Genomic DNA, 26,412 nt, shown 5'->3' on the forward strand with positions numbered 1-26,412 from the left:
AGACTAAAATCATTAGAGACATAGATTAAACCTTGGGATTACCAAAGTCAAAAGTTTGTAATAACATTAGGAAGAAAAAAAATTAATAAATATGGATCTTATTAATTACAAAGGGACTGCTACGCAAATGAGGTCTTTAGATAAAATCCTTCGTCTTTAAATATTGTGCTAGTTGCACTGGTACATGTACATTTCACAAAGTGAAAGGAATAATAAAGTAGGAGGACTGTAATAACAAGTACCGGACGTGTGGCTTTCTCAGAAATCACCTCGCGCTTCACGTTATCATCAGCATGACTATGTAAATGGGTTCAGTGGGAAGTGATGATGTCTGTGAGGATGATGTTGGGTTTTGGTTTCTGTTCTGTGTACCTGTTGGGCAGTGATGGGAATGCCAGCAGGGGGTAACTCTATGGGTGTGGCTGTATTTATATCAGATGCTCAGAGCTGTTTTACAGAAGTCTTCTGTAGAGTAATCAAGAGACAGCATCATCTTCAATTAATCCATAGACCGAGCATCGCTGGAATGGACCCAAAGACCCTTATCCTGTTGTTGGGTTTGGTCGTCTGGGTCACAGGGCATGAATATCACTCATCCACAGGTAACATTTCATCCTCAGCTCTTTCTCTTTCACTTTATTGAAAAGGTTTTCTTCATAGAAAATTGGGTAAAATTGTAGATAATCCAGCTTAAGCCAACACAGCTACACACTAATATCTGGTAGTGAGCTGTACATTTGTCAGATGCAGAGATCTTCATTCACCAAACCATCTCTTAAATGAGATTGTCTTGGCATCAAATCAGCATATCTAGCGTTTCAGACACAGCCCTGCTAACATTTCCAAGAATGACCTGTTGTTTGGCTCCTGTGTGAACAGTAGCGCAGGTGAAAGCGGAAGCTGATTGGTTGAGAAATCATTGTAGCCCTGTGATTGGTGTTTCAGTCTATCCACTCTTTTACTCTGCTGCTAGGTAACAATTTGATTTGGGTCCCTATAAACCAGTGAAAAAAGGGTAGATCATGGTACACTAAGGATTGTTATGCTATAGTGCACTAAAGTGTTTTCTTGTAGCCACTTTATTAATCAGTATATTTAAAGAGTGCTAAAATACAACAACTTTTTCTGTACTTTAATTGTATAAAAGTTAAATCACTTAAATTGTGCTAAGTGTACTTAACTCTACTAAAATGGAACTATGTTAAATATACTTGTCACGGTTGACCCAGGCAGGGAGACGAGGAGGCGGACACAAGTGCAGGTAGGGATGAAACGAATAATTTAATAAATATGTATATATATAAATAACAAAGATGAACAAACAACAAAGAACACGTAATACTAAAGTAAACCAAAACAAACGAGAGGAACTAGTGAACATAAACTCAACAAACAAGAAGTACTAAATATATATAAATATACAAACAGGGAGTAAATAAACAAAGAAACAAACAAAGCTAAGAACATAAACAAGGAATAAACAAGAAACAGGAAACTACCAAAATAACCAAGAAATAACCAAAACTAAACAGGGCAGGGATATATATATATATAGACAAGGAATATACTAGAAACAAAACACTAAGCAGAGGACTGGGAAACGAGGAAAATAAACAAGAAACTAGAAAACATACACAAGAGATAAACTGAGGTAAACACGGGCAATGACTAGGACTATGAAACACGGAAGAACACGGAGAGACAAAACAACAGGGGAAGGTGCAAAGACCGACAGAGGACAAGGTGGCAGAGGAGGGCTATTTATAGAAACATAAAACACACTAGAATTGGAAACACCTGGGGAAGGGGCGGAGCTACAAATGAGACACAGGTGGAAATCTACTAAGACGGGAGACACAGGGGAGCACAGGTCACGTGGGGAAGACACACAGAGACACGAGACAGGGCTAAGACATGACAATACTTAAGTAACATTTAAACATTTAAACTACTTCATGTATGTAACCCCATATTTTAAATATGCTTACAGTAAAATGATAATACATTAAATGAGTTGTACAACTGTATCACTATTATTATACACCAGGTATATTAGAAAAGTACTAAGAATTGATTTTAAATATATTTGCATTAGAGTACAAGTATGCTTCTTGTTCCTGTCTTTTGTAAATGGCACACTTCTAGTATACTTCCTTGGGTGTAAAAATATATTTTATATACTGCACTGTATACAATTTTTAGCATGTTACAAATTTACTTTACTTTTTTTTTGTTTGACAATTAAATGTTTTTTTTAACACTGTATCCTATAATTTACTATTATTAATATTTATATGTTCCTAATTAAAATGACAGATCACTGAAATACAGTTTAACTGTTATATTAATGTAATACCTAAACATATATTTAAAACATTTTACCAAAGCAGTAATTTAATTTACTTTCTAAATAGTTACATGATACATTGTACTTTAAGTGAACTACTTTAACAGCTGTTTTTAACACACTTTGCTAAAAACGTGCAAAAGTATATTTGGAAATAAGTGTTTTACAAGTATATTGAATTACATTAAACTAAAAGTGTACTTCATAGTATGTCTGTTTTTTTAAATCTGTTTTTAAGTCTGTTTATCTTTTCTACCCTTGTAAAAGAAAAATACATTTAAGTATATATTTTTAAAAGTATACTAAACATGGAAAAGTTAATACTTATTGCATTAAAATGAATGTGTACTTAAATGCATACTAAATGTACTATTTTGGAACAACTTATGGCAACTTAAGTATATTTCAACTGTAATAAAGCTATAATTAAATACAGCATAAAAGCATAAGGTTGTGCTTTTGAGCGCTTTTTTCATATAACTTCAGCATATTAAGTAGATTTAAGTTTGTGTTTTTTAACATCATTTTTAATACATTTGAAGCAGTTTGAAGTATTGATGCACGTGTTTTGTATAGCTTAATGACACTGAAAAAAAAAATGCACTAAAGTGCATACTTGAAGCAGTATTCAATGTCACTGTATATATTTGCTTAAAAATACAAAGAAAGTATATTTGATGTGTATTTTCATGAAGTATATTAAATAGAAAATGTTTATAGAAAAATAACATTGTGACCGTAGAAGAGCCCCAACCACTCAACCCATTTAAAACAACCGAATCAATGTCAGGATTTCAACACTCTTGCATATGATAAATGATAATAAATGATAAATCAGGTTTGTTAACAGGTTGTTTTTCCACCATAAACATTAAAAGATGTATTTCCACCAAACGTTTAAACTATAAGGTATGGTAATATAAAGTTTTACACTGTAAACCCACAATTAGCTGAACATTTGTCAGCACATATACATTCAAACTGAGATTTTAGTCAGTTACTATGGGCAGCTTCTTTTCCATTGGCTTCTGGCACAATCTGTTTGCATACTGGGTGTGTGATCCCCAGTACTGTTTTTCTGAAGAAAAAAAGAAAAAAAAGTGAGAGGTAGTTTGGGAGGGGCACTGGGTGATGTATGGGTTTAGAGGCAGGGCAGGAGGGAGAGCTGATTGGCTGAGCTGCAGCAGCAGCAGTGTGCCTCTGACAGCGATGAGAGGCAGATGGTTGGTCGTCAGCTGGGGGGCAGTATTATTGATAAACTTATGTAATATATATATATATATATATATATTGTGATTGTTCTGAGTACCAAAGTACAGTTTAAGAGAATCATTTACGATTAATTGGTATTTACCAGAGATTCAGATAAATTATATTGAATATTATATCATATTTATATTGAAATAAAGTAGGATGGGGGCGTGGACTGGGGCGTGGGTTCTTCTGCTGACTGGTGTTTTTTAGCCAGTGTCTTCGACTTCCCCTTTTAAACTCCCTCATGTTCCAGTGAGTGTGATGATTTATGTGCAGCAGAGTGACGATCTGTGTGCAGCAGTGTGATGATTTGTGTGCAGCAGTGTGATGATTTGATTTGTGTGCAGCAGTGTGATGTTTTGTGTGCAGCAGTGTGATGATTTGTGTGCAGCAGTGTGATGATTTGATTTGTGTGCAGCAGTGTGATGATTTGTCTGCAGCAGTGTGATGTTTTGTGTGCAGCAGTGTGATGATTTGATCTGTGTGCAGCAGTGTGATGATTTGTCTGCAGCAGTGTGATGATTTGATCTGTGTGCAGCAGTGTGATGATTTGATCTGTGTGCAGCAGTGTGATGATTTGATCTGTGTGCAGCAGTGTGATGATTTGTGTGCAGCAGTGTGATGATTTGATTTATGTGCAGCAGTGTGATGTTTTGTGTGCAGCAGTGTGATGATTTGATTTGTGTACAGCAGTGGGATGATTTGTGTGTAGCAGTGTGATGATTTGATTTGTGTGCAGCAGTGTGATGATTTGATTTGTGTGCAGCAGTGTGATGTTTTGTGTGCAGCAGTGTGATGATTTGTGTGCAGCAGTGTGATGATTTGATCTGTGTGCAGGAGTGTGATGATTTGATTTGTGTGCAGCAGTGTGATGATTTGTGTGCAGCAGTGTGATGATTTGTGTGCAGCAGTGTGATGATTTGATCTGTGTGCAGCAGTGTGATGATTTGATCTGTGTGCAGCAGTGTGATGATTTGATTTGTGTGCAGCAGTGTGATGTTTTGTGTGCAGCAGTGTGATGATTTGTGTGCAGCAGTGTGATGATTTGATCTGTGTGCAGCAGTGTGATGATTTGATTTGTGTGCAGCAGTGTGATGTTTTGTGTGCAGCAGTGTGATGATTTGTGTGCAGCAGTGTGATGATTTGATCTGTGTGCAGGAGTGTGATGATTTGATTTGTGTGCAGCAGTGTGATGATTTGATTTGTGTGCAGCAGTGTGATGATTTGATCTGTGTGCAGCAGTGTGATGATTTGGTTTGTGTGCAGCAGTGTGATGATTTGTGTGCAGCAGTGTGATGATTTGATCTGTGTGCAGCAGTGTGATGATTTGATTTGTGTGCAGCAGTGTGATGTTTTGTGTGCAGCAGTGTGATGATTTGATCTGTGTGCAGCAGTGTGATGATTTGTGTGCAGCAGTGTGATGATTTGATTTGTGTGCAGCAGTGTGATGATTTGGTTTGTGTGCAGCAGTGTGATGATTTGGTTTTGCTTTTGTTTTCTGTGTACTGGTTGGGTTGGGATGTCAGTCAGCTGATGGGTATTTTCCCAGGCGTTTCTGCGTCAGACAGTCATGTGATCAGTGCATTGTTTCAGCACATTGTTTGCATTTTATAATCCAGAAACCTGTCTACCGTAGTAACCAGTGTGATCAGAGTACAGGACATTCTTAAATCAACCTGACCTGAAATAACACTTACCGTATGTTCCGACAGGGTTATCTGGGTCAAAGGTCATGAATTCTACTTGTATGCATTTAGTTGTTTAATATTATCTATATTATTATTTTGAAATCCTTGAATTGATTGTATTGCTGTTGTTGTTATTAGGTTACTCACATTGAATTAATGTTATGTCTTTTTATTTTTGTTTTGTCTGATGTTTACACTTTAATCTCTATAATTTATCTTGTCATTTTGGATTATCAGTATATATTTCTTACAAAAATACAAAAATACACTCTGAATTTGTTCATTTTGTCAGTTATCAGTTTCTCTTAACATTACATTATTTTGATCTCTCTTGATCTTTTCTATTTTTATTTATGTGTGATCTGTACAATTATGTACCATTTACTAACTTACTCAAATATCCCCAATACATACTGAGAAATCGTTTTTTTTTTTTCAATTTTTGAGTGTGATTCTGAATCATAATCAGTTTTATTAGCCAAGTTTGCTTACACATACAAATTATTTGTGTTTGGTTAAAGTAGCTCACACTGTATGATAACAAAGAACACACACACACACTGACATGCACACACATATAGGGACCTATTGTAGCGATCTACAAGTAACCGGTCAGTGGAGCTCCTGTATTTTCCACCACCTGAACACTGAAACCTCATCAGTGTAGATATATTCCTGAACTCTGTTGCTTTATTAATGGGCACGAGCACAAGGAGTGAAAATAGGGGTGTAAAATAGCAGAGAGCATCGCGACACGCCTTGCGCAGGGTGTTCAATAAGGGCCCATTGTGTTGCCTGAAAATGTCAATAAAATAAGAATTTTGATGTAAAGTGAGTATGAATTTTTATTAGAGCTTGTTGATTAGATTTTAATGTTTTTTTTTTTTACGCCTAGCATTTTAGCACAGCAGTCCAGTAATTATAGAAAGCAGTTAATTACAATCTATTATACAGTAAAGTCACCCTGAAATAACAGTACCTTGTTTGAATGCAATAAACAGTAAAATAATTGTGTCTGTGTTTGATCTTCAGCTCAAATGGACGTTCTGAAAAAGAAGGAGGACGAGCTGTTGGACACCTTCAGTGCTTACATCAAAGCAGAGGAGAAGCATCTGGCTACACTCAGAGGGTTAAATTATTTACTATCAGTATTTACTATTTACTTGTTAATCATTATTTGCTGACCAATAAATCAACAAAAATATTACAACGATATCATTATATAAGCTCAGCTTTTATTTAGCGCTCAAGGAAACAATACTAACTGTGCTGTAATAATGTGTCTCTTATCCGTTAGGTATACGATAAAGAAATGATTCAGTTTTGCTGTAAAAAGAAAATGAGATTCACTTACTTTATTATACACTGTATTATAAGTGTTAGTTCCTTTTAAACAAAGCAGCAGTAAACTGTAATATATACTAGTGCATCACAAAAGAATAAAATATCATTGAAAAGTTACTTTATAATTATGGGTTATAAGTTTAGAATGTGAAACTCTCTGTATTACAAACAGAGTGATCTATTTTAAGAGTTTATTTATTTTATTGTTGATGAAAAATCAGTGTCTCAGAAAATTTGATTATTATATAAGATCAACTAGTACATCTGGTAAGCAGTGTGGGCAGTGTGCCAAGTCCTGCTGGAAAATGAAATCCACATCTTGATAAAAGTTGTCAGTAGCAGAGAGAAGCATGAAGTGCTGTAAGATTTTCGGGGAAAACAAAACTGCACTGACTTCATCATCCATCATTGACCGTGACCATGTATCATAGCCATTGGTACCCAGACCCACACATGCAGCTGTATATTTAAGCAATAGAACACGAGAGGGAGTGTGTTATCGCGAAATAACATCACGGCTGTGATTCGGTCGCAGGCACGAGCCGAAGGCGAGTACAGTAGATCATCACAGCCGTGATGTTATTCGCGATAACACACGACCTCGAGTGTTCTATTGCTTTTATACAACAGTTTCTTTTTTTACTAAAAAAAAAAAGAAAATAAATCAAAGAACTTTAAGAAATTCAGTTTGAATATGCTTTAATATGGACTGAGCCTTCCGCCAAAAAGTAGTTCCACCACAACTTAACTAACGTTACAAACAGTGTATGGTTCAGGCAGACTAACACCACCAAAAGTTAGCTTGAAATCTAAATTGGGAATAAGTGAAGATGGTAACGTTAGGAGCGTGAAATAACGCTAATACTCTCCTCTCCTGCTCCGCGGAGTCGTCTTCAGGTGAAAGCCGCGAATTTTAGCATTTCTGCTTGTTTTGCTGGGTGGTGTTGCTTTTAGCTAGCCGGCTGGACTGTGGTTAGGTTAGCGTAGCTTGCTTTAGCTCAGCGTTAACTTAGCTTAGCCTAGCCTGGCCGGTTAAGTTAGCATTCTGGCTGTCAGACGGCATTAACCGAGCGATTTTCGTTCCCTTTTTTCCACGAAAGGCGAGTCAGCGCTGCGGGTGAGCGTGCCGCGGCTGAGCGCTAGCCTGTGCTAAGCTAACGCTGCTGCGGGTGTCCTGTGTATATAAATACGCCGTTACTCGGCAACGCGTCGGCGGAGTGATACAGGTTTAGTGTGAGAAGGCCGTGATGTTATCACGAATATCATCACGGCTAGATCACTTCTTGTATAAAAAATAATAAGTGTCTGATTAGTTCAGATCGCACTAGATTAGAGTGTTAAAATGTTAAACTACTGTTTATATCTGTTCCAGGGTTCTTTTAGCTCTTTACCTCCACCAGATAGGAGATGGGGAGGGAAGCGAGCCGCTGACAGCGTACCAGCTGATGCAGAGACTGAGAGTGGAATGGGCTACTATAATGAAATTCACCAAAAAGAGCCTTTTTCAGAGTGAGATCTTCTATCTGTTGAATCTAGTTTTATATATAACCTTTTTTTTTATTATATTACTCACCATTATCCTTATACAAAATCAGTTACTGTTCATCAACACTGTACTGACGATGCTTCTCTGATAAAAGGGTTTATGATATTATATTTATTAATATGAATCATACAGTACGAAGTAAGCTTTAGCATTTTAGCACAGCAGTTTTTCAGCCATTGTAGATAACAGTTAATTACAGTATAGTATAGAGACCTGTCAAAAACAGGTTAAGGCTGATGTGTACTGTAAAATGACCATAAAATACTTTTTCTATTGTTATTATTACAAAATAATGATGCAATTTTACAATGCACAGAAAGTGGTGTGAAAAAGTTTTTTTTTTTTAGTTTTTAATATTTTCCTTAATAAATCATTGGTTGTTTGAATCAGCAATTTCAGTTAAATATATCGTATATCAGATGAACACAATGATATTTTAAAAGTGACATTTTTGCATAAGTTTGGGCCTCAACAGAAAAATTGCATCAATATTTGGTAGCTCCTCCTTTTCGAATATATTAACGCCGATGGGCGTGGTGGTCTGGAAATGACGTGTGTTCTATTCCCTGCGCCCTGCACTCCAAAATACCCCATACCCTCACTTCCTCACCACAGAAAAATACATCTATATAAACATACATCTAAATAAAAATAAAATATAATCCGCACAGTAACTATAAATTATTATTAGTTATATTTATTCCAGTCAGACAGACAGACTTAATAACTGTAACTTAATAAAGCAGACACAGGCATTCTGCTGTTCTGCATCAGATGCTTATTCTCACTCAATATCTGGAGTTTTCTAAATGAAAAATTAAAAGAGAAAAGAACTTTGACTGAACATAAACGTATTTTATTTCACTTTTATAATTTCTTATCATTCTTTCCATTTTTACTATAATTGTTTTCTTCATAAGATATAAATTCTTTATGTTTTATGTCATTTTTTATGACCTTTTTAAAATGTCCTATTTTTCCTTTTTTACGTACATATTTTATTTGTCTATGGTAAATGTCAGTTTTTATTTCTAATAAAAAAATGTTTTTTTTTTAGCCCTTTTAAACCGTAAATGCTCAGCGGCATTGTAAACGAGAGTCCCCCTCCAGTGTAAATAATCGATTGTACCTGCGTCTTAAAGGGGATGGATACTGACACAGTGATTGGCTTATTTCACGTTACTTTGAAAAAAACACCCATGAATAATTAAGAGAATTAAAACACGCCTTTTGGCGCCGTTGGAGCTGCGCAAGGCCTATTTTTCGCGCGCTCACGATACCAAAGACACAGGACACGCCCCTAAATCCAGCAAAGAAAAGGCTTTGAGAAAAGATGCAAAGAGGAGAAAAACTTGTAATGGGCTCGTTTGTAGGTCAAGGGTCAATGAGCTTTCCAAACTAATGTTGTGTTCCAATAATTAGTGATAAAGGTGTTCAAATAAATAAAACAGGTGCCCACATTTATGCACCTGCCTAAATGTAGTTTAAAGGATTATTTCACCATTTCTGTAAATCCTATTTAACTAAAATTGCTGTTTTCATACCACTGCACATTAAAACGAAGCTCTTCACACTACCAGTGACCCTCACTGAGCAGCTGATCTCCCAGCATGCAGTTTTCTTTTTTGTAGCTTTAGAACAGTGAGTATATGTCATCCTTAGTTAATAATACATTCATTTTCCTGTGTCCAACAATGATTCAGACTATCAAGACCTGATGGAAGAGGAGTTCCACGAGCTCCCTACCGAGGACGATGTAGACGGAGCTGCTCTGGGCATCATTAGACTACAGGAGATGTACAAACTCTACCCAGAGAACATCACCACCAACCCCCTAACAGGTCAGAGCTCTGGATCAGTGTCCATCAGCCCTGATCCTGGAGGACTTTCCCTTCTCCCAACACACCTGATCCAACTAATCATTTCATTTACAAGCCCTTTCAGAGATTAAATCAGGGGAACCACAGCATAGCCCATCATTTTAGTATGTTACATTTTTATTTAGCAAAAACACACGCTTCATTAACAAAAATCAGTTAAATCCGTCAAAAACAACAATTTATATTAAGGGATGTTAATCTAATCTAAAGCTAATCTCTACCAACCACCTATGGTATTCTGTCAGTTATATGTTTATATGTTATATGTGTTTAATTAGATAAAGGGGGTATAGTTGTAGTGGTGGGTCTACTGGTGGAGCGTTATAGACCCTCTTGGTGTTGGGTTGGAGAGTGGATAAGGGTCTCTACAAGTGGGCGGCTCTTCTACGAGAGCTGCTGCTTCTTTGGAACTTTTTCAGGGTCTTTCCTGTTCTAAATAATGTGATAAATAAAAAAAAGAAGCTTGTAATTTATAATGCAGAATTGCTAGATTTTTCCATGGTCTGCAAAGTTTTTTACAGCCTGTTCTCCTGTCACACAAGACCAGGATAGTGAATCCAAACGCAGGTTTTATTAGACCAAAAACAGACAATAATCCAAGTAACAAGGCAGACGAGGGAAATCCAAAAATGGAGGTCTTAAACAGAAAAAAGTCATATAATAGCAACAACAAGATGAGAAAACGCTTCGAATTGCAGGAGATATAGCAGACTGATTACAAGGTGAGATCAGGTGACACTGAGGCGAGAGCGACCTCCTGTGGCGTGGAGGCCCATTACCAGGGTCACTGGTGACGTCTCCTGTAACTTGAACTTTAAAATGATGATTTTAAAAGAGGGTTGTTCTACCTGTGGGGTATTTTGTATAAACACTGGTTATTATAAAAAAGAGTTAATATATTATACTGATATGATTACACTGTAGAGAGTGGGACCATTTGTTAAACGAGACAAGGCTAAACCATATTTTGTATATAGCTGGACAGAGCATCGTCTCTTAAAAGTGAAGCCACCACAGGTCGGGCGCCCCCTGCTGTTCGGCTGCAGAAAGCTGTGTAACTCCACCCATCCCCATAGGTTTCAATGATAAAACAGAACAACTTTCAATCACGTTTTTTTCTAATATACTGTAATTCTACCTCCTTTATTTAAATGCAGCAGCTAGTGTAACCTCTGCTTATATTGTTAAATTGTTATATCCCCACAGAATTCATTTTTTAAAACGTTATTCGGCTCTATTCAAAAAAGGTGTGGTTATTGTAAAAGGGCTGGTTATGGGCGGGACCAATAACAGACCGTCAGCTCCGCTCCGCCCCGCTCTGCAGCCTGTGACCTCGAGGCAGCCCTCAGGGGCGGGGTTATTTAAATGAGTAGGCGGTCTCTCCACAGTCTTTCTCCCTCCTCTGGTCTCTACTGCGCTCTACAGACTCGGGTTTCAGGATCGCCAACATGGAGGAAGATTTGGGCTTCATTTTCATTGAATGAATGGGAACGGAGACACGGCGTCCATCTTTTTTACAGTCTCTGGGCTAAACTCTTTAAACGTTAATTAAACACTTTTAAGTGTAAATAGAATGTGTGTGACTGTTAATGCTTTACAGGGATATCCTTCGATTTAAAGTGGGAACGCAGCTTCAAACTGGGGAAAGTGGCGTACTCTCACGAGAGCTACCAGCACGCCTTCCTGTGGTTCTTTAAGTCTCTGCAAAAGTTGGGGGCAACTAAGGAGGAAAATTCAGACACTTACAAGAAGTTGTTGTTGGAATATCTCAGCTCATCTGCCTACGAATTCGGACATGTGCCTCTTGCAGTCTACTTCTCTAAACAGCGTGTTAATATTGGTAAGTGACGTTTGCTGATTTACAGCTTAATTTTCACAGCCTTTAAATGTGTAAATACCCCAATCAGCCTTAAGATTAGCACCACTTTCCTGATCAAAAGCCCAGTCAGGATTAGTTTCTCAGAGGGATGTCTGTTACTCGGTGATAAAACTCCTGCATCCGGACTGCAATTGAAAAAACAGGAGGACCAGTGAGTTTTTAGGCTTTCTCAGTCACAACATCCCGTTGTCACGTCATATCAGGTTTTAAACACGGAGCACGAAGGCAGCGTCTAAAGCAGAGAAGGTCGCTGATTCTTATTTCGGTTTGGAGCGAATCCATTGAAGAATGCCTTCCATCAGTTGTCTCGATCAATTCTCTTACAAGCGTTAACTAAATAGTAGCCCTGGTCAACAGTACTACACACTGATAGTGAGTAAGGGGCGGAGGACACGTCCGTCATGCAAATAAATGATGGCAGGAACCAATATAAAAATTGGTGGATTTGTCCGCCCCAAAAATGATACTGCAGAAAAAGTAGAAATTGTTTTAAAATAAATGTTATTTTGAAAGCGCGCCGAAATCTGTACCCCCACCATGAAAAGCCCCCTCTCGTAGGAGCTCGTTCACTATGAGCAGAAGGTCGCAGGTTCGAACCTCCGCTCATGCAGCTTTGCCATCAAGCTGCCGGCGCTCAGAGGGAGCACAGTTGGCCCTGCTCCCTCCGGGTGGGTACAATAGATGGCGCTCTCTCCACCCACACCACTCCTGCGGTGATGTCCACAGCACAGGGCTGCATCTGTGAGCTGATGTACGCGCTGGCTGCTCGTTAATGCTGCATCAGCGGAAGCATGTGTTAGTCTTCACCCTCCTGGTGTGTTGGGGCATCACTAGTGATAGGGGGAATCCTAAGGAGTGGGTTGGGTAATTGACCGTGTAAATTGAGGAGAAAAAGGGAAAAATTAGAAATAAAATTATAAAAAAAAAAAGTTAACTGAAGCGATAGTTTCTGCTTTTATTAAGGAGAGCATTAAGTTAGCATTTCAAATCCCATTTTCTAGTAAAGTAAAGTTAAGTAAAGTTTTTAAGCCAGTATTTTTTTTAAATAAAACAGTGGAGAAAATGTAAATATACAAAAAATATAAATAATAGTAATAATAATAATAATAATAATAATAATAATAATAACCAAATCTCTTGTTCTATTATTTTAAATAGGTGATAACTGATCACTGATATATGTATTTAATTTAAACATTGCACATATATATATATATATTTTTTAACAACAGTACATGTTATGTGGAAGAACATGTTTAGGTTGTAAAGTCACTTTTGGTTGGATTTAACAAATAATAAACAGAAAAACAGAAAAAATATATATTTATATATATATATATATATGTGTGTGTGTGAATGGATTGTTCTTCATCCTGTAGATCCCGGTGACCTGCAGGCTAGACTTGATCTGACCGTTTACAAAGGCAAACTTTCCCAACACACCAAAACTCCTGACATTTTCACGCTCAGTGAAACCTCCACCAGCACCTACGAGGCTCTCTGCAGGGGGGAGGAGCTCAATATGGCAAGTAGCACATTAACGTTCTGCAATATAACAAATTATACACTATCTATAACCCCAAATCAGAAAAACACATCGGCACAGTATGGAAAATGCTAATAAAACACAGTGTTTCTTACATTTCTTTGACTTTTATTTGATTGCAGACAAGTTTTTTTTATGTTTCATCTAAAAAATTATATATTTTGTGTAAATTAACAGTAATACGGCTATTAGGTCATTCCATAACAGTAAATATATAATTGATTATCCTAAAACATTTTTTTCTGTCAAGCTATGGAAATACCCACCATTATCCTGCTATTCACTCTCTATTAACACTGTAAATATGTTTGTTGAGGTTGATAAATATAAGTTAATTGTTTAAAATGTTCAGTAAATAGTTGAGTAATTGAGAAACAGAAGGAAAAATCTAAAAAAAAAAAAAAAAATTGATTGATTACATAATGTCTGTATTTCCCACTCCATAACTCACTTTTGGGTCTTCAAGTAATATTTAAAGGAGGGATGAAACAAAAAATCGTGCCTACATTTTAACTAATTCTAGAAGGTGAAAAATTACCTGTAAAATGTACTAAATTCATTTGCACTCACTTTGTTTGGATATAATTCACCCCATATTTTGAGTAAAGAGCTGCAGTAAAAGTTTTTTTATAAATAAAGTACATCATTTATTAGCAAAACGGGTTCATCCCCCCAACTTTTACCCACCATCAGTGTGTAGTCTTGCCCACCAGGGCTACCATCTGTATTCTGTACCATGTTAGGGTTTACAGTCTGTCAGTGGTGTTTTAGGCTGTATTTTTCACACTGTAGTGCACACCGGATTTTAAGACACATTATGTGACACTAGTAAGAAACATATGTTTACCTTCTAATTAAGAAAGTCTAACTCCTGCTGGGTAAGTAAAGTAAAGCTAAGCTTAGTAAACAAAACTGTAATTCTTTAGTGCTGGATATTAATCTACACAGATTTCTCTCCTGAAAACTGTTTATTTGGGTGAATAAAGCGCTTCAGTTTACTTACAGTAAGCTTAGATTTACAAATTTCCACTAAGGCTGGGTGCAGCGGCATTAGCATCAGCAGCTAACCGCTAGCCGCAGTTAGAGCTAGTAAACGCCACCCAACAGTGCTACACTGAGGAACCCTGAGTGTTCCAGTGAACCAGAGCAACATTAGCTAGTGGTTTATCCCTTTTAGTGTGTTTTACCACGGTAAACATGCTGGCTACAGTTCAATATACTCGCCTCTGAATGGTGAAAGAGCTAGCACCTAGCACAGTTAGCAGGCAATGCTAATACTGCTCCTGCAGGGCTAGCTAGGGTTAACAGCAGGCTGCAGACCAATAATACCTCTGAACAGTGAAAGAGCTAGTGCTTAGCCCAGTTAGCGGCTAATGCTAATACTGCTCCAGTCTCTGTGTTGGAGAACTAAACTGAAGCTCCTGTATTATAACTCTGTACTTCAGCAGAGTGACTTTACTGCTTCTAAATACCTGACTGTATTAGTGTTCTTTAGAGATCTTTAGAGAAAGTTGTTTCATTGAAAAAACATGTGTTTTATGTCATTGTTATTTATGTCATTTTTTCAATTGTAATCCCCAGAAGTCCAGAAGAAGGAGACAGCTAAGCTGTAGATACAGCACAGGTGGAGGGAATCCTAGACTCATGTACGCTCCAGTGAAGGAGGAAGAGGTGTGGGACGACCCTCCAATCATGACATACCATGACGTTTTCTCAGAAGCAGAGATCGAGCAACTGAAGAACCTCTCCAGGCCTTGGGTAAGCACTGCTTTACAGCATCAGACAGATATTACTAACGTAAAATAAATCCTGGCGTTATATTACCATATTTTTTGCACTATAAGTCACACTTAAAATACTTTAATTTCCCCAAAAATCGACAGTGCGCTTTATAATCCGGTGCTCCTTATATATGAATGCTATCAGTCAGGTATTAAGGAGCAGTAAAGACACTCTGTTAAAGTACAGAGTTATACAGGAGTTTCAGTGAAGTTTCTCCAGCCCTAAGGCTGAAGCAGTATTAGCATAAGCCACTAACGGCACTAAGCGCTAGCTAGCTCTTTCACCATTCAGAGGTGAGCCCCTAACCAAGGCTAGTGCTAGCTGTTAGCTGCTAATGCTAATACTAATACTGTTTTTAAAGAATTACATTAAGTTTTGTTTACTTAGCTTAGCTTAGGTCAACTTAGTTAGCCCCCGCCACCCAGCAGCGAGACCTGCTAAATTAGAAGGAATACAACAATAAAATTATTTTGAATCAATTTATAAGGCTAATTAATGCAGAGATATATGTCTTGGAGAATGTGATAAATGTTAATGTATTACTCATTAAAGGTCTAAAAGATTTTCTGATCACAGTATTAAACAAAAGCAGCTACTGTAAATATTTCTTTTTTATTGTGGACCAAGACTTATATTTAACAAAGATGGAAAAAGTACTGAAATTTGTAATTAAGTAAAAGTACCTTTACTTTGCTAAAATTCTACTCGAGTAAAAGTAAAAAAGTACTCAATTTAAAATGTACTTTGAGTAAAAGTTACATAGTTACTTTTAATCATTTGATGTAAAAAAGTAAAAACAAATCATAAATTAAATAGTTTTTAACGAACTATTATTTCACATAATTGTTTTCCAATGAAATTGGAATTAAATTACTTGTGTCAAAATGTAATTATGTAAAAGTAAAATGACCTATTTTAAAAACTACTTTAAAAATGAGAAATTACTCCTAAAATCTGCTGAATTACAGTAACTTGAGTAAATGTAATTCATTACTTTCCACCTCTGATATTTAAGACTTTTGTGTATGGTATGCTTTTCATACGAATTTATTTTATTTAATTAATTTACACATTAATTATCTTTTCTTTTTCCTAAGCTTGAAAGGTCTAAAGTTTCTACTGAAGATGGATATGGAGGAATTTCATATAATCGCGTGTCACAAACGTTAGTCATTTTATTTTTTTTAAATGCTTCTCACAATACATACTTAGCACATAGCATACTTAGTATTTATGCAAATATATATATATATATAGTCACAGATATATTTATTTTCACAATCAGGTTGGTGGTGAATGGGTCTTGTTGGTTGGTGTAGTATAGTGGGTAACAGCAATACATCACCCCCAAAAGGATAAACTATAATTGTAAAAAAATATATATATTTTATAGACCCTCTATAAAAATAGTTTAATAGAAGGATAGCTTTTGTGTTTGTTATTCATACAGGACAGAGCACCCCTGCTTCCCTTAATCATGATTTTAACAGTGATTAATCACAGGCTATAATTGGAATCAATGCTATTATTATTATTATTATTATTATTAGGGGTTCGAGCACGTAGTGCTAGAAACCCTATTGTAATTGTTCTGATTATTAGGGGTTCGAGCACGTAGTGCTAGAAACCCTATTGTAATTGTTCTGATTATTATTATTATTATTATTATTATTATTATTATTATTATTATTATTATTATTCTTATTCTTTTTCTGCCATAGAAGTGATCGGGCAGAAGAAACCGTAAGGCCTACAGGGCTGAGACTTGGTCATATGGTAGTACTTCTCACCGCTACTCAGATTCAAAAGATGAGCCCGATCGGCCTCAAGGGGGCGCTATGGCGAAGGTCAACGCGTTAGGCCTCGTAACTGCCACGCCCTGATAGCTAGAGCAAAAATTCTTGCACTATATGATTCCTTGGTTAATGGCAAATCAAAAAGGTCAATAGAACCACTAAGCTCCGCCCACTTAGATTTTTTGCTATTTAGCATAATATGCAAAACCTACTTTTGAGAACTTGTCCTAGGGTCATTGACCAATCCTGTCATATTTGGTGTCAAACAACTCAGCAGAGTCCCAACCTCAATAATTATCAAAAAAATTGTGAAATTTGTAAACAATATGGCCGCCATATGCAAATTAATCTTACCGTGGCACACCCAAATTTACTCTAACAGCTGTAAGTTTTGAATGCTTAAACCTACACTAATGCCACTTTAGACCGTTGATGCCAACATGATTCTGAGGTAGCCCGTCAATCTGTGTAGACATACGCCCCCAGGGGGCGGAGCCAAAGCTAAAAATCTGTTTCTCAGGAACCGTACAAGCTATGAAGCTCTCCTTTGGCATGGATCATCTATGGCCTATGTCCTAATGTTTTACAGAAGGAAAATTTGATATGCAAATTTTTGCGATCGTTATTAGCCAATAAGTTTCCAGCAAGCTTTTGACATGCTAAACAATGACCAATCAGGACGATACTTATACCCTACATGTATCTCAGGGCCTTCTATCATCCATTAAAATATGGCGTTGATTGGCCTCAAGGGGGCGCTATAGCAGAAAATCAGTTATATCTAAAGGTACAAGTGGCCTAGGCTTGTTATTCTTTTTGAGTTGTATACTTTGCTGTAGCCTTTACAACTTTGTAATTACATGTATTTACCAAAAATGGAAAAATTTTCATCAGTGGCCAAAAGAGTAAAAATTGCTCTTTTCGAACTTGTCTTTAAGTCCTTAATCAATCAAAATAACTTTGGTCTTGATGCAATCTTGAGACCCTGTAGGTAAATAATTATCAAAAAAATCTTGACATTTTAACTATTTGAGGCCCATAAACCTTGATCAAACATGTACGTGAAAGCCTTTTCAGAGTTATTTGGCCAAAACTCTGTCAAAGTTTAAAACATGCCAAAACTTTTGAAGCTACTAATTAACAATGACATTTGAAGCACATTTGCCAAGTATGAGCCAAATAAGTCTTCAGTAGGCTCTACAGTGAAAAAATAACTATTTTCAATTTATTCTATTTATCGCTATTTTCCAACCTAAATGGACAGAAGACAGGAACCTTTCACCCTATCAACACACAAATTTATACACATATATAGACTGATAATCTGATCTTGATTGCAAATTTTCAGCCAAATCGGACATGTTTTCCCTCTACAACGGCTGGAAAACTACAGCGATTTTGTAGGCCTCAAGCCTGTATTATCGCTTTTTTCAAACCTAAATGGACATAAGTCAGGAACCTTTGACCCTATCGACACAGAAATTGACATACATATATAGACTGATATTGTGATCTTGATTGCAAATTTTGAGCCAAAACAGATATTTTTTGCCTCTAATATGGCCAAAGAGCAACAGCCATTTTGTAGGCCATAAGCCTGTATTATCGCTTTTTTCAAACCTAAATGGACAGAAGTCAGGAACCTTTGACCCTATCAACACACAAATTTACACACATATATATGCAGACCACTTAATCATGAGTACCAATTTGGAGCCCAATCGGACTTTTCTTCTCTTTTTAATAAATAGAAACACACTGATAGGGAATGTTCTGTCTTACTTATAGAGTGATAGATTTCCAGCAGGTTATATGTGGTCTCTTGCTGCGCTCTGGTGGTCATTTGGTGAAACAGCTACATTTGAATTATTCTAAATTAAAGCTCTGCTGAACTTATTTAATCATTTTTGTCTTGCTTAATTGAACATATTTATCCTTCTTGGTCATGCTAGTCAGCCACCTGGGTCATTCTTATTTATGCTCCACCCACTTAATTTTTTTAAAATTTGCATAATATGCAAAACCTACTTTTGAGATCTTGTCTTTGCCTCCTTGACCAATCATGACATGTTTGGTGTCAAACAGTTCAGCAGAGCTTACTCCTCAATAATTATAAAAAAAAAATCTTTACATTTATAAACAATATGGCCGCCATATGCAAATTAGCTTTACCATGGTGCAGTAAAATGTCTTTAACACTTATAACTTTTGAATGCTTAACCTGACACTAATACCACTTCAGACCTTTGATCATTACATGATTCTCAGATACCCTGTCAGTTTAAGTAGACATACACCCCCCCAGGGGGTGGGGCCAATGCTCGATAGCTGTTTCTCTACAACCATACAAGCTATCAAGGTCATCCTTGCCAATTATCATCTATGGCCCATGCACTAATGGTACACCAAATGAAAATTTGATATGGACACTTTTGTGGTCACTATTAGCCAATCACATTCCAGCAAGCTTTTGACAGGCAGAATGTTTATCAGGTCAAAACTTATACACTATATATGGGTTATTTATATGCCCTTTTTATGCCTTGTGTTTTTTGAATTTAAGAACTGAAGTTGTTTCACCAAATGCCCACTAGAGTGCAGCAAGACACCACATAAAACCTGATGAACACTACAGCTCAATTTATCAATGCTTTTCAACTAGTTTACTCACACCACTCATCTAGCATTGTCATTTTGGTCTTTATGGTCACGCTGGTTACCCAGCTTGGTTATCCAGTTTGGTGATGACGGTCAACCAGCAACAGGTTTTAAGCCTAACTGGCCTCCAGGGGCCTCTTTGCCTGTGACGCTCGAACCCCGTAAATCGCCGCTTGCGGCTATATTTATTATTATTATTATTATTCTTATTCTTTTTCTGCCATAGAAGTGATTGGGCAGAAGAAACCGTAAGGCCTACAGGGTTGAGACTTGGTCATATGGTAGTACTTCTCACCGCTACTCAGATTCAAAAGATGAGCCCGATTGGCCTCAAGGGGGCGCTATGGCGAAGGTCAACGCGTTTGGCCTCGTAACTCCTACGCCCTGATAGCTAGAGCAAAAATTCTTGCATTATATGATTCCTTGGTTAATGGCAAATCAAAAAGGTCTATAGAACCACTAAGCTCCGCCCACTTAGATTTTTTGCTATTTAGCATAATATGCAAAACCTACTTTTGAGAACTTGTCCTAGGGTCATTGACCAATCCTGTCATATTTGGTGTCAAACAACTCAGCAGAGTCCCAACCTCAATAATTATCAAAAAAATTGAGAAATTTTTAAACAATATGGCCGCCATATGCAAATTAATCTTACCGTGGCACACCCAAATTTACTCTAACAGCTGTAACTTTTGAATGCTTAAACCTACACTAATGCCACTTTACAACTTTGATGCCAACATGATTCTGAGGTAGCCCGTCAATCTGTGTAGACATACGCCCCCAGGGGGCGGAGCCAAAGCTAAAAATCTGTTTCTCAGGAACCGTACAAGCTATGAAGCTCTCCTTTGACATGTATCATCTATGGCCTATGTCCTAATGTTTTACAAAAGGAAAATTTGATATGCAAATTTTTGCGATCGTTATTAGCCAATCAGATTCCAGCAAGCTTTTGACATGCTAAACAATGACCAATCAGGACGATACTTATACCCTACATGTATCTCAGGGCCTTCTATCATCCATTAAAATATGGCGTTGATTGGCCTCAAGGGGGCGCTATAGCAAAAAAAATAAGTTATATCTAAAGGTACAAGTGGCCTAGGCTTGTTATTCTTTTTTAGTTGTATACTTTGCTGTAGCCTTTACAACTTTGTAATTACATATGTTTACCAAAAATGCAAAGATTTTCATCAGTGGCCAAAAGAGTAAAAATTGCTCTTTTCGAACTTGTCTTTAAGTCCTTAATCAATCAAAACAAATTTGGTCTTCATGCAATCTTGAGACCCTGTAGGTAAATAATTATCAAAAAAATCTTGACATTTTAACTATTTGAGGCCCATAAACCTTGATCAAACATGTACGTGAAAGCCTTTTCAGAGTTATTTGGCCAAAACTCTGTCAAAGTTTAAAACATGCCAAAACTGTCGAATCTACTAATTAACAATGACATTTGAAGTACATGTGCCAAGTATGAGCCAAATAAGTCGCCAGTAGGCTCTACAGTGAAAAAATAACTATTTTCAATTTATTCTATTTATCGCTATTTTCCAACCTAAATGGACAGAAGACAGGAACCTTTCACCCTATCAACACACAAATTTATACACATATATAGACTGATAATCTGATCTTGATTGCAAATTTTCAGCCAAATCGGATATGTTTTGCCTCTACAACGGCTGGAAAACTACAGCGATTTTGTAGGCCTCAAGCCTGTATTATCGCTTTTTTCAAATCTATATGGACAGAAGTCAGGAACCTTTGACCCTATTGACACAGAAATTGACATACATATATAGACTGATATTGTGATCCTGATTGCAAATTTTGAGCCAAATCAGATATTTTTTGCCTCTAATATGGCCAAAGAGCAACAGCCATTTTGTAGGCCATAAGCCTGTATTATCGCTTTTTTCAAGCCTAAATGGACAGAAGTCAGGAACCTTTGACCCTATCAACACACAAATTTACAAACATATATATACAGACCACTTGATCATGAGTACCAATTTGGAGCCCAATCGGACTTTTCTTCTCTTTTTAATAAATAGAAACACACTGATAGGGAATGTTCTGTCTTACTTATAGAGTGATAGATTTCCAGCAGGTTATATGTGGTCTCTTGCTGCGCTCTGGTGGTCATTTGGTGAAACAGTTACAGTTGATTTATTCTAAATAAAAGCTCTGCTGAACTTATTTAATCTTGCTTGTCTTGCTTAATTGAACATCTGTATCCTTCTTGGTCATGCTGGTCAGCCACCTGGGTCATTCTTGTTTATGCTCCACCCAATTTTTTATTTTTTATTTGCATAATATGCAAAACCTACTTTTGAGAACTTGTCTTTGCCTCCTTGTCCAATCATGACATGTTTGGTGTCAAACAGTTCAGCAGAGCTTACTCCTCAATAATTATTAAACAAAATCTTTACATTTATAAACAATATGGCCGCCATATGCAAATTAGTTTTTCCATGGTGCAGTAAAATGACTTTAACACTTATAACTTTTGAATGCTTAACCTAACACTAATACCACTTCAGTCCTTTGATCATTACATGATTCTCAGATACCCTGTCAGTTTAAGTAGACATACACCCCCCCAGGGGGCGGGGCCAATGCTCGATAGCTGTTTCTCTAGAACCATACAAGCTATCAAGGTCATCCTAGCCAATTATCATCTATGGCCCATGCACTAATGGTACACCAAATGAAAATTTGATATGGACACTTTTGTGGTCACTATTAGCCAATCACATTCCAGCAAGCTTTTAACAGGCGGAATGTTAATCAGGTCAAAACTTATATACTATATACGGGTTATTTATATGCCCTTTTTATGCCTTGTGTTTTTTCAATTTAAAAACTGAATTTGTTTCACCAAATGCGCACTAGAGTGCAGTAAGACACCACATAAAACCTGATGAACACTACAGCTCAATTTATCAATGCGTTTCAACTAGTTTACTCACACCACTCATCTAGAATTGCCATTATGGTCTTTATGGTCACACTGGTCACCCAGCTTGGTTATGCTGGCCATCCAGCTTGGTCATGCTGGCCATTCACATTGGTCATTATGGTCATGCTGGTCATTCAGCTTTGTCCTCATAGTAATGGTGGTCTTCCAGCTTGGTCATACTGGCCAACCACCTTTGCCATGCTGGTCATCCAGTTTGGTCATTATGGTCTTCCAGCTTGGTCAATATGGTCAACAAGTTTGTCATCCAGATTAGTCATGCTGGTAATCTAGCTTGGTCTTCACGGTCATGCTGGTCATCCTCATCCAGTTTGGCGATGCCGGTCAACCGGCAACATGTTTTAAGCCTAACTGGCCTCCAGGGGTCTCTTTGCCTGTAACGCTCGAACCCCGTAAATCGCCGCTTGCGGCTATATTTATTATTATTATTATTATTATTATGTATTTCAATTGACACCACTAATATAAATATAATTCCTTTTCTTTTTCTTTTTTTTACTTTTAGACATTTTTTTAAATGGTCTGTGTTATAGATTAATACTACAGTAATCTAAACTATAAAGAAAAACATGTGGAATTTTTCAGTTAACAGCTGTGCCAAGTAAAGAAATTAGTTTAAGAAACGAAGCTCAGTCAATCTGAAAAATTTCAAGAAGTTTGAAAGTAGGGCTCCAGGTGGTCCTGTGATTTAAGGCCCTGCCACTATGATCGGGAGATTGGCAAAATTAGACTGGTTTGAATCCTGTTTATGCAGCTTGCCATCAGCTGCCTGAGCCATGAGAGAGCACAATTGGCCTTGCTCTCTCTGGGTGGGTACAGTGTACAGTAGATGGCGCTCTCTCTTTCCCCTCATCACTTCAAAGGGTGATGCTGATCAGCACAAGGCTGCGTCTGTGAGCTGATGTATCAGAACCGAGTCGCTGCGCTTTTTCCTCCGAGTGTTAGCACTGTGATGCTACTCGGTAATGACACTGACACTTAACAATACTGCACAGGAATGAAAGACCACATTTTACCAGCCTCAAAAACCACAGGTTAACAGCTTAACCCCAGATAAGAGCATCTAAACGCTTCACACAGTATTATTTTGGTTTGTTTAACACTTTTAGTTTACTACATGATTCCTTATGTGTTCTTTCATTGTCTGGAGTGTGTCTAAACTTTTGACTGACACTGTATATGCATGTGTGTGTGTCTGTGTGCATCAGTGTTTGGCTGAAAGACGAAGATGCCCCTGTTGTTTCCAGCGTGAGTCAGAGGCTGTCTGATATAACAGGTCTGGGTATGGAGTCAGCAGAGCCACTGCAGGTTAGTTCAGTTCACCAGTAAACGATCACTGAATCACAAACTACTGTTTTAACTGACTTATCAACATTATAACAATCTAATGTAATGATGTGTATGAAGTATAATAGTATTTCTTACTAATCTGGATGATGTTGTTTTATTTTGCATCTATGCTACGTTCTAATTTTTAATTTTACTTTTATTTTCCAAATCAGAAAAAGTACCACAGTATTAACAATGCAAACAAAAATAAACATTTATTTTTATGCATCCATTCCTGCATTTCAGACTTGCAGCACGTACAGGGGACTGTATTTATAATTGGCAATAATTGGTAATAATTTGGGGGAGTAGAGAGACTCTGAGGAGTAAAGATGGGCAGTTTGTAAGAAATGTGTATCTATCTATCTATCTATCTATCTATCTATCTATCTATCTATCTATCTATCTATCTATCTATCTGTCTGTCTGTCTGTCTGTCTGTCTGATGGTGAATTAGGGGTGGGGATACCCAACCATAATGCAAATAAATGATGTCTGCAGCCAATAGGAGAGATTTGAAAGCTTTAGCATTTTAGCACATCAGTTTTCCACCCATTCTCAAAAGCAGTTAATTACAGTATATTATAAAGTAAGGGCGCTGTAAAATAACAGTAGCATGTTGGCATGTACTGTAAAATCCCCAATAAAACACATTTATTCTACTGTAATGTATTGTCATTCAATAAACAGTCAAATATATAGCACTATATTGCAGAAACTATTTACAGTGTTGTTAAGAGACTTAACATTTTTATCAGGAAATTTATTCTCAGAAAAACTATATGGGGGCCATTTTTGCATTTTTCAAACTGTTCTGTTCACTTTTTTGGATTTGGGATTGTACAAAACAACAAAACAACTTTTTTCCCCTCTTTTTAAAATGTTTCAGGTCTTGAATTATGGCGTTGGTGGACACTTTTCACCACATTATGATACTTTGGTAAGGAAGAACCTGTAGCGATATTAAAAACATAGTATTTCTCGTCTGTTTTCTAAAGCTCTGTTTTTTATAGGAGCGCTCCAGCGACAGCCTTGATGGCGACCGAATGGCAACCATTATGATCTATGTAAGATCACAGGTTTATCTCTCAGTACAGAAGCAACTGTAGGTTGTTGGCTTGAGTCTTGAGTTTGTGAAATCACAGTAAATCTCATAAAATATCATGTTTCCTTCTCCATTACAGCTGAGTGATGTCAGCTATGGAGGATCCACTGTGTTTCCTGAGATAGGAGCTTCAGTAAAGCCGCAGAAGGTATACATACATACATGAGCTGTTATATTAAACCTACACTGTAATTTTTACTGTGTGAAGATTTTGTAAATTAAAAAAGGTATGGAAGGCAAAAATAGTTGGAAACTGTTCTTTTTTTTAGGGATCTGTGGTGATGTGGTATAATCTCCTGCGAAATGGACAAGGAGACTGGAGAAGCCTGCATGGTGGATGCCCAGTCTATCAAGGAAGCAAATGGGGTAAGTCTCTCGTGCTCTACCCAAACTCTGTTTAAGAATAAAGTCCCGCCCTTCAATAGAAAGAGCCAATCAGATTGCTGCTCACACTGCCAGTGACTGGGGGGTCAGCATATCCTCTCTCAGTAAATAGCATCATCATGTAGCTTCAGAGTTCATCACTACACACCTCCAAACGTCATGTAGCTTCAGATTAGATCAACAACAGCAGAGTGTAGAGAGACTCATGGAATGGAGAGCCATTCCTGTACCATTGGCTGCATCCAAGCCCAAGGCATGATCCATCCACCCCCATGTTTAACAGTTGGAGAGGTGTTCTTTTCATGAAATGCAGAACCCTTTTTCTCTAAACATACCTTTGCCATTGTGGCCAATGTTTCTTTAATATTTACTTTTCTAATGATATATTTGTTGTATAATATTTTTTAAAAATAGGCATCTGACATAGGTCACGTCCTCAGTAGGGACTTTACTGTGAAGATTCATTCGTCAAAGTTTAATTTTAACTTCATCAGTCCACAAGATGTATTAAGCTACTGAAAAATGTCTAAAGCTGGATTTTGTGGTGAAATGAGGTGTGTATTTTATCTTTTCTAGTTGCTGTTAAATGGGTTCACGAGCGAGGCCAGGAGTTCAGGAGACAATGTTCTCTGTCTGAGACAGAGTGATGATTCTTTATCTCCATCTCTGGGATCCTTACGGATGTGCCTACAAATCTGTCTACCAGTGGAAGAACATTCTGCAGTCGTACTGTAGATAATAAATCTGTATTTTTGATGTATTTCATAAATTAGCACATGAAGGACTTGTTAACTATATTTCTATTGTCATTGTAAACTGTTGTGCAATATAACATAAAGCTGAATGAACCTGCTTTAAATTGTCATATAATAAATCATGTCAGAATATTTTGAA

General features: G+C 37.1%; 1 protein-coding gene across 1 annotated transcript; it reads left to right on the plus strand.

The window, feature by feature from the left end:
• Positions 1–527: 527 nt before the first annotated feature.
• On the plus strand, positions 528–26,412 carry zgc:152670 (uncharacterized protein LOC557059 homolog). Its single transcript, XM_049478416.1, has 14 exons — positions 528–602; positions 6,322–6,418; positions 8,000–8,142; positions 9,883–10,020; positions 11,660–11,899; positions 13,318–13,463; positions 15,066–15,242; positions 16,364–16,431; positions 23,909–24,008; positions 24,919–24,969; positions 25,043–25,096; positions 25,214–25,282; positions 25,404–25,500; positions 26,095–26,412. The coding sequence occupies exons 2-14, from the start codon at positions 6,327–6,329 to the stop codon at positions 26,163–26,165; spliced, it is 1,446 nt and encodes a 481-aa protein (XP_049334373.1). The 5' UTR covers positions 528–602; positions 6,322–6,326; the 3' UTR covers positions 26,166–26,412.

The sequence above is a fragment of the Astyanax mexicanus genome, chromosome 4 (assembly GCF_023375975.1).
Source record: "Astyanax mexicanus isolate ESR-SI-001 chromosome 4, AstMex3_surface, whole genome shotgun sequence".
NCBI lineage: Eukaryota > Metazoa > Chordata > Actinopteri > Characiformes > Acestrorhamphidae > Astyanax > Astyanax mexicanus.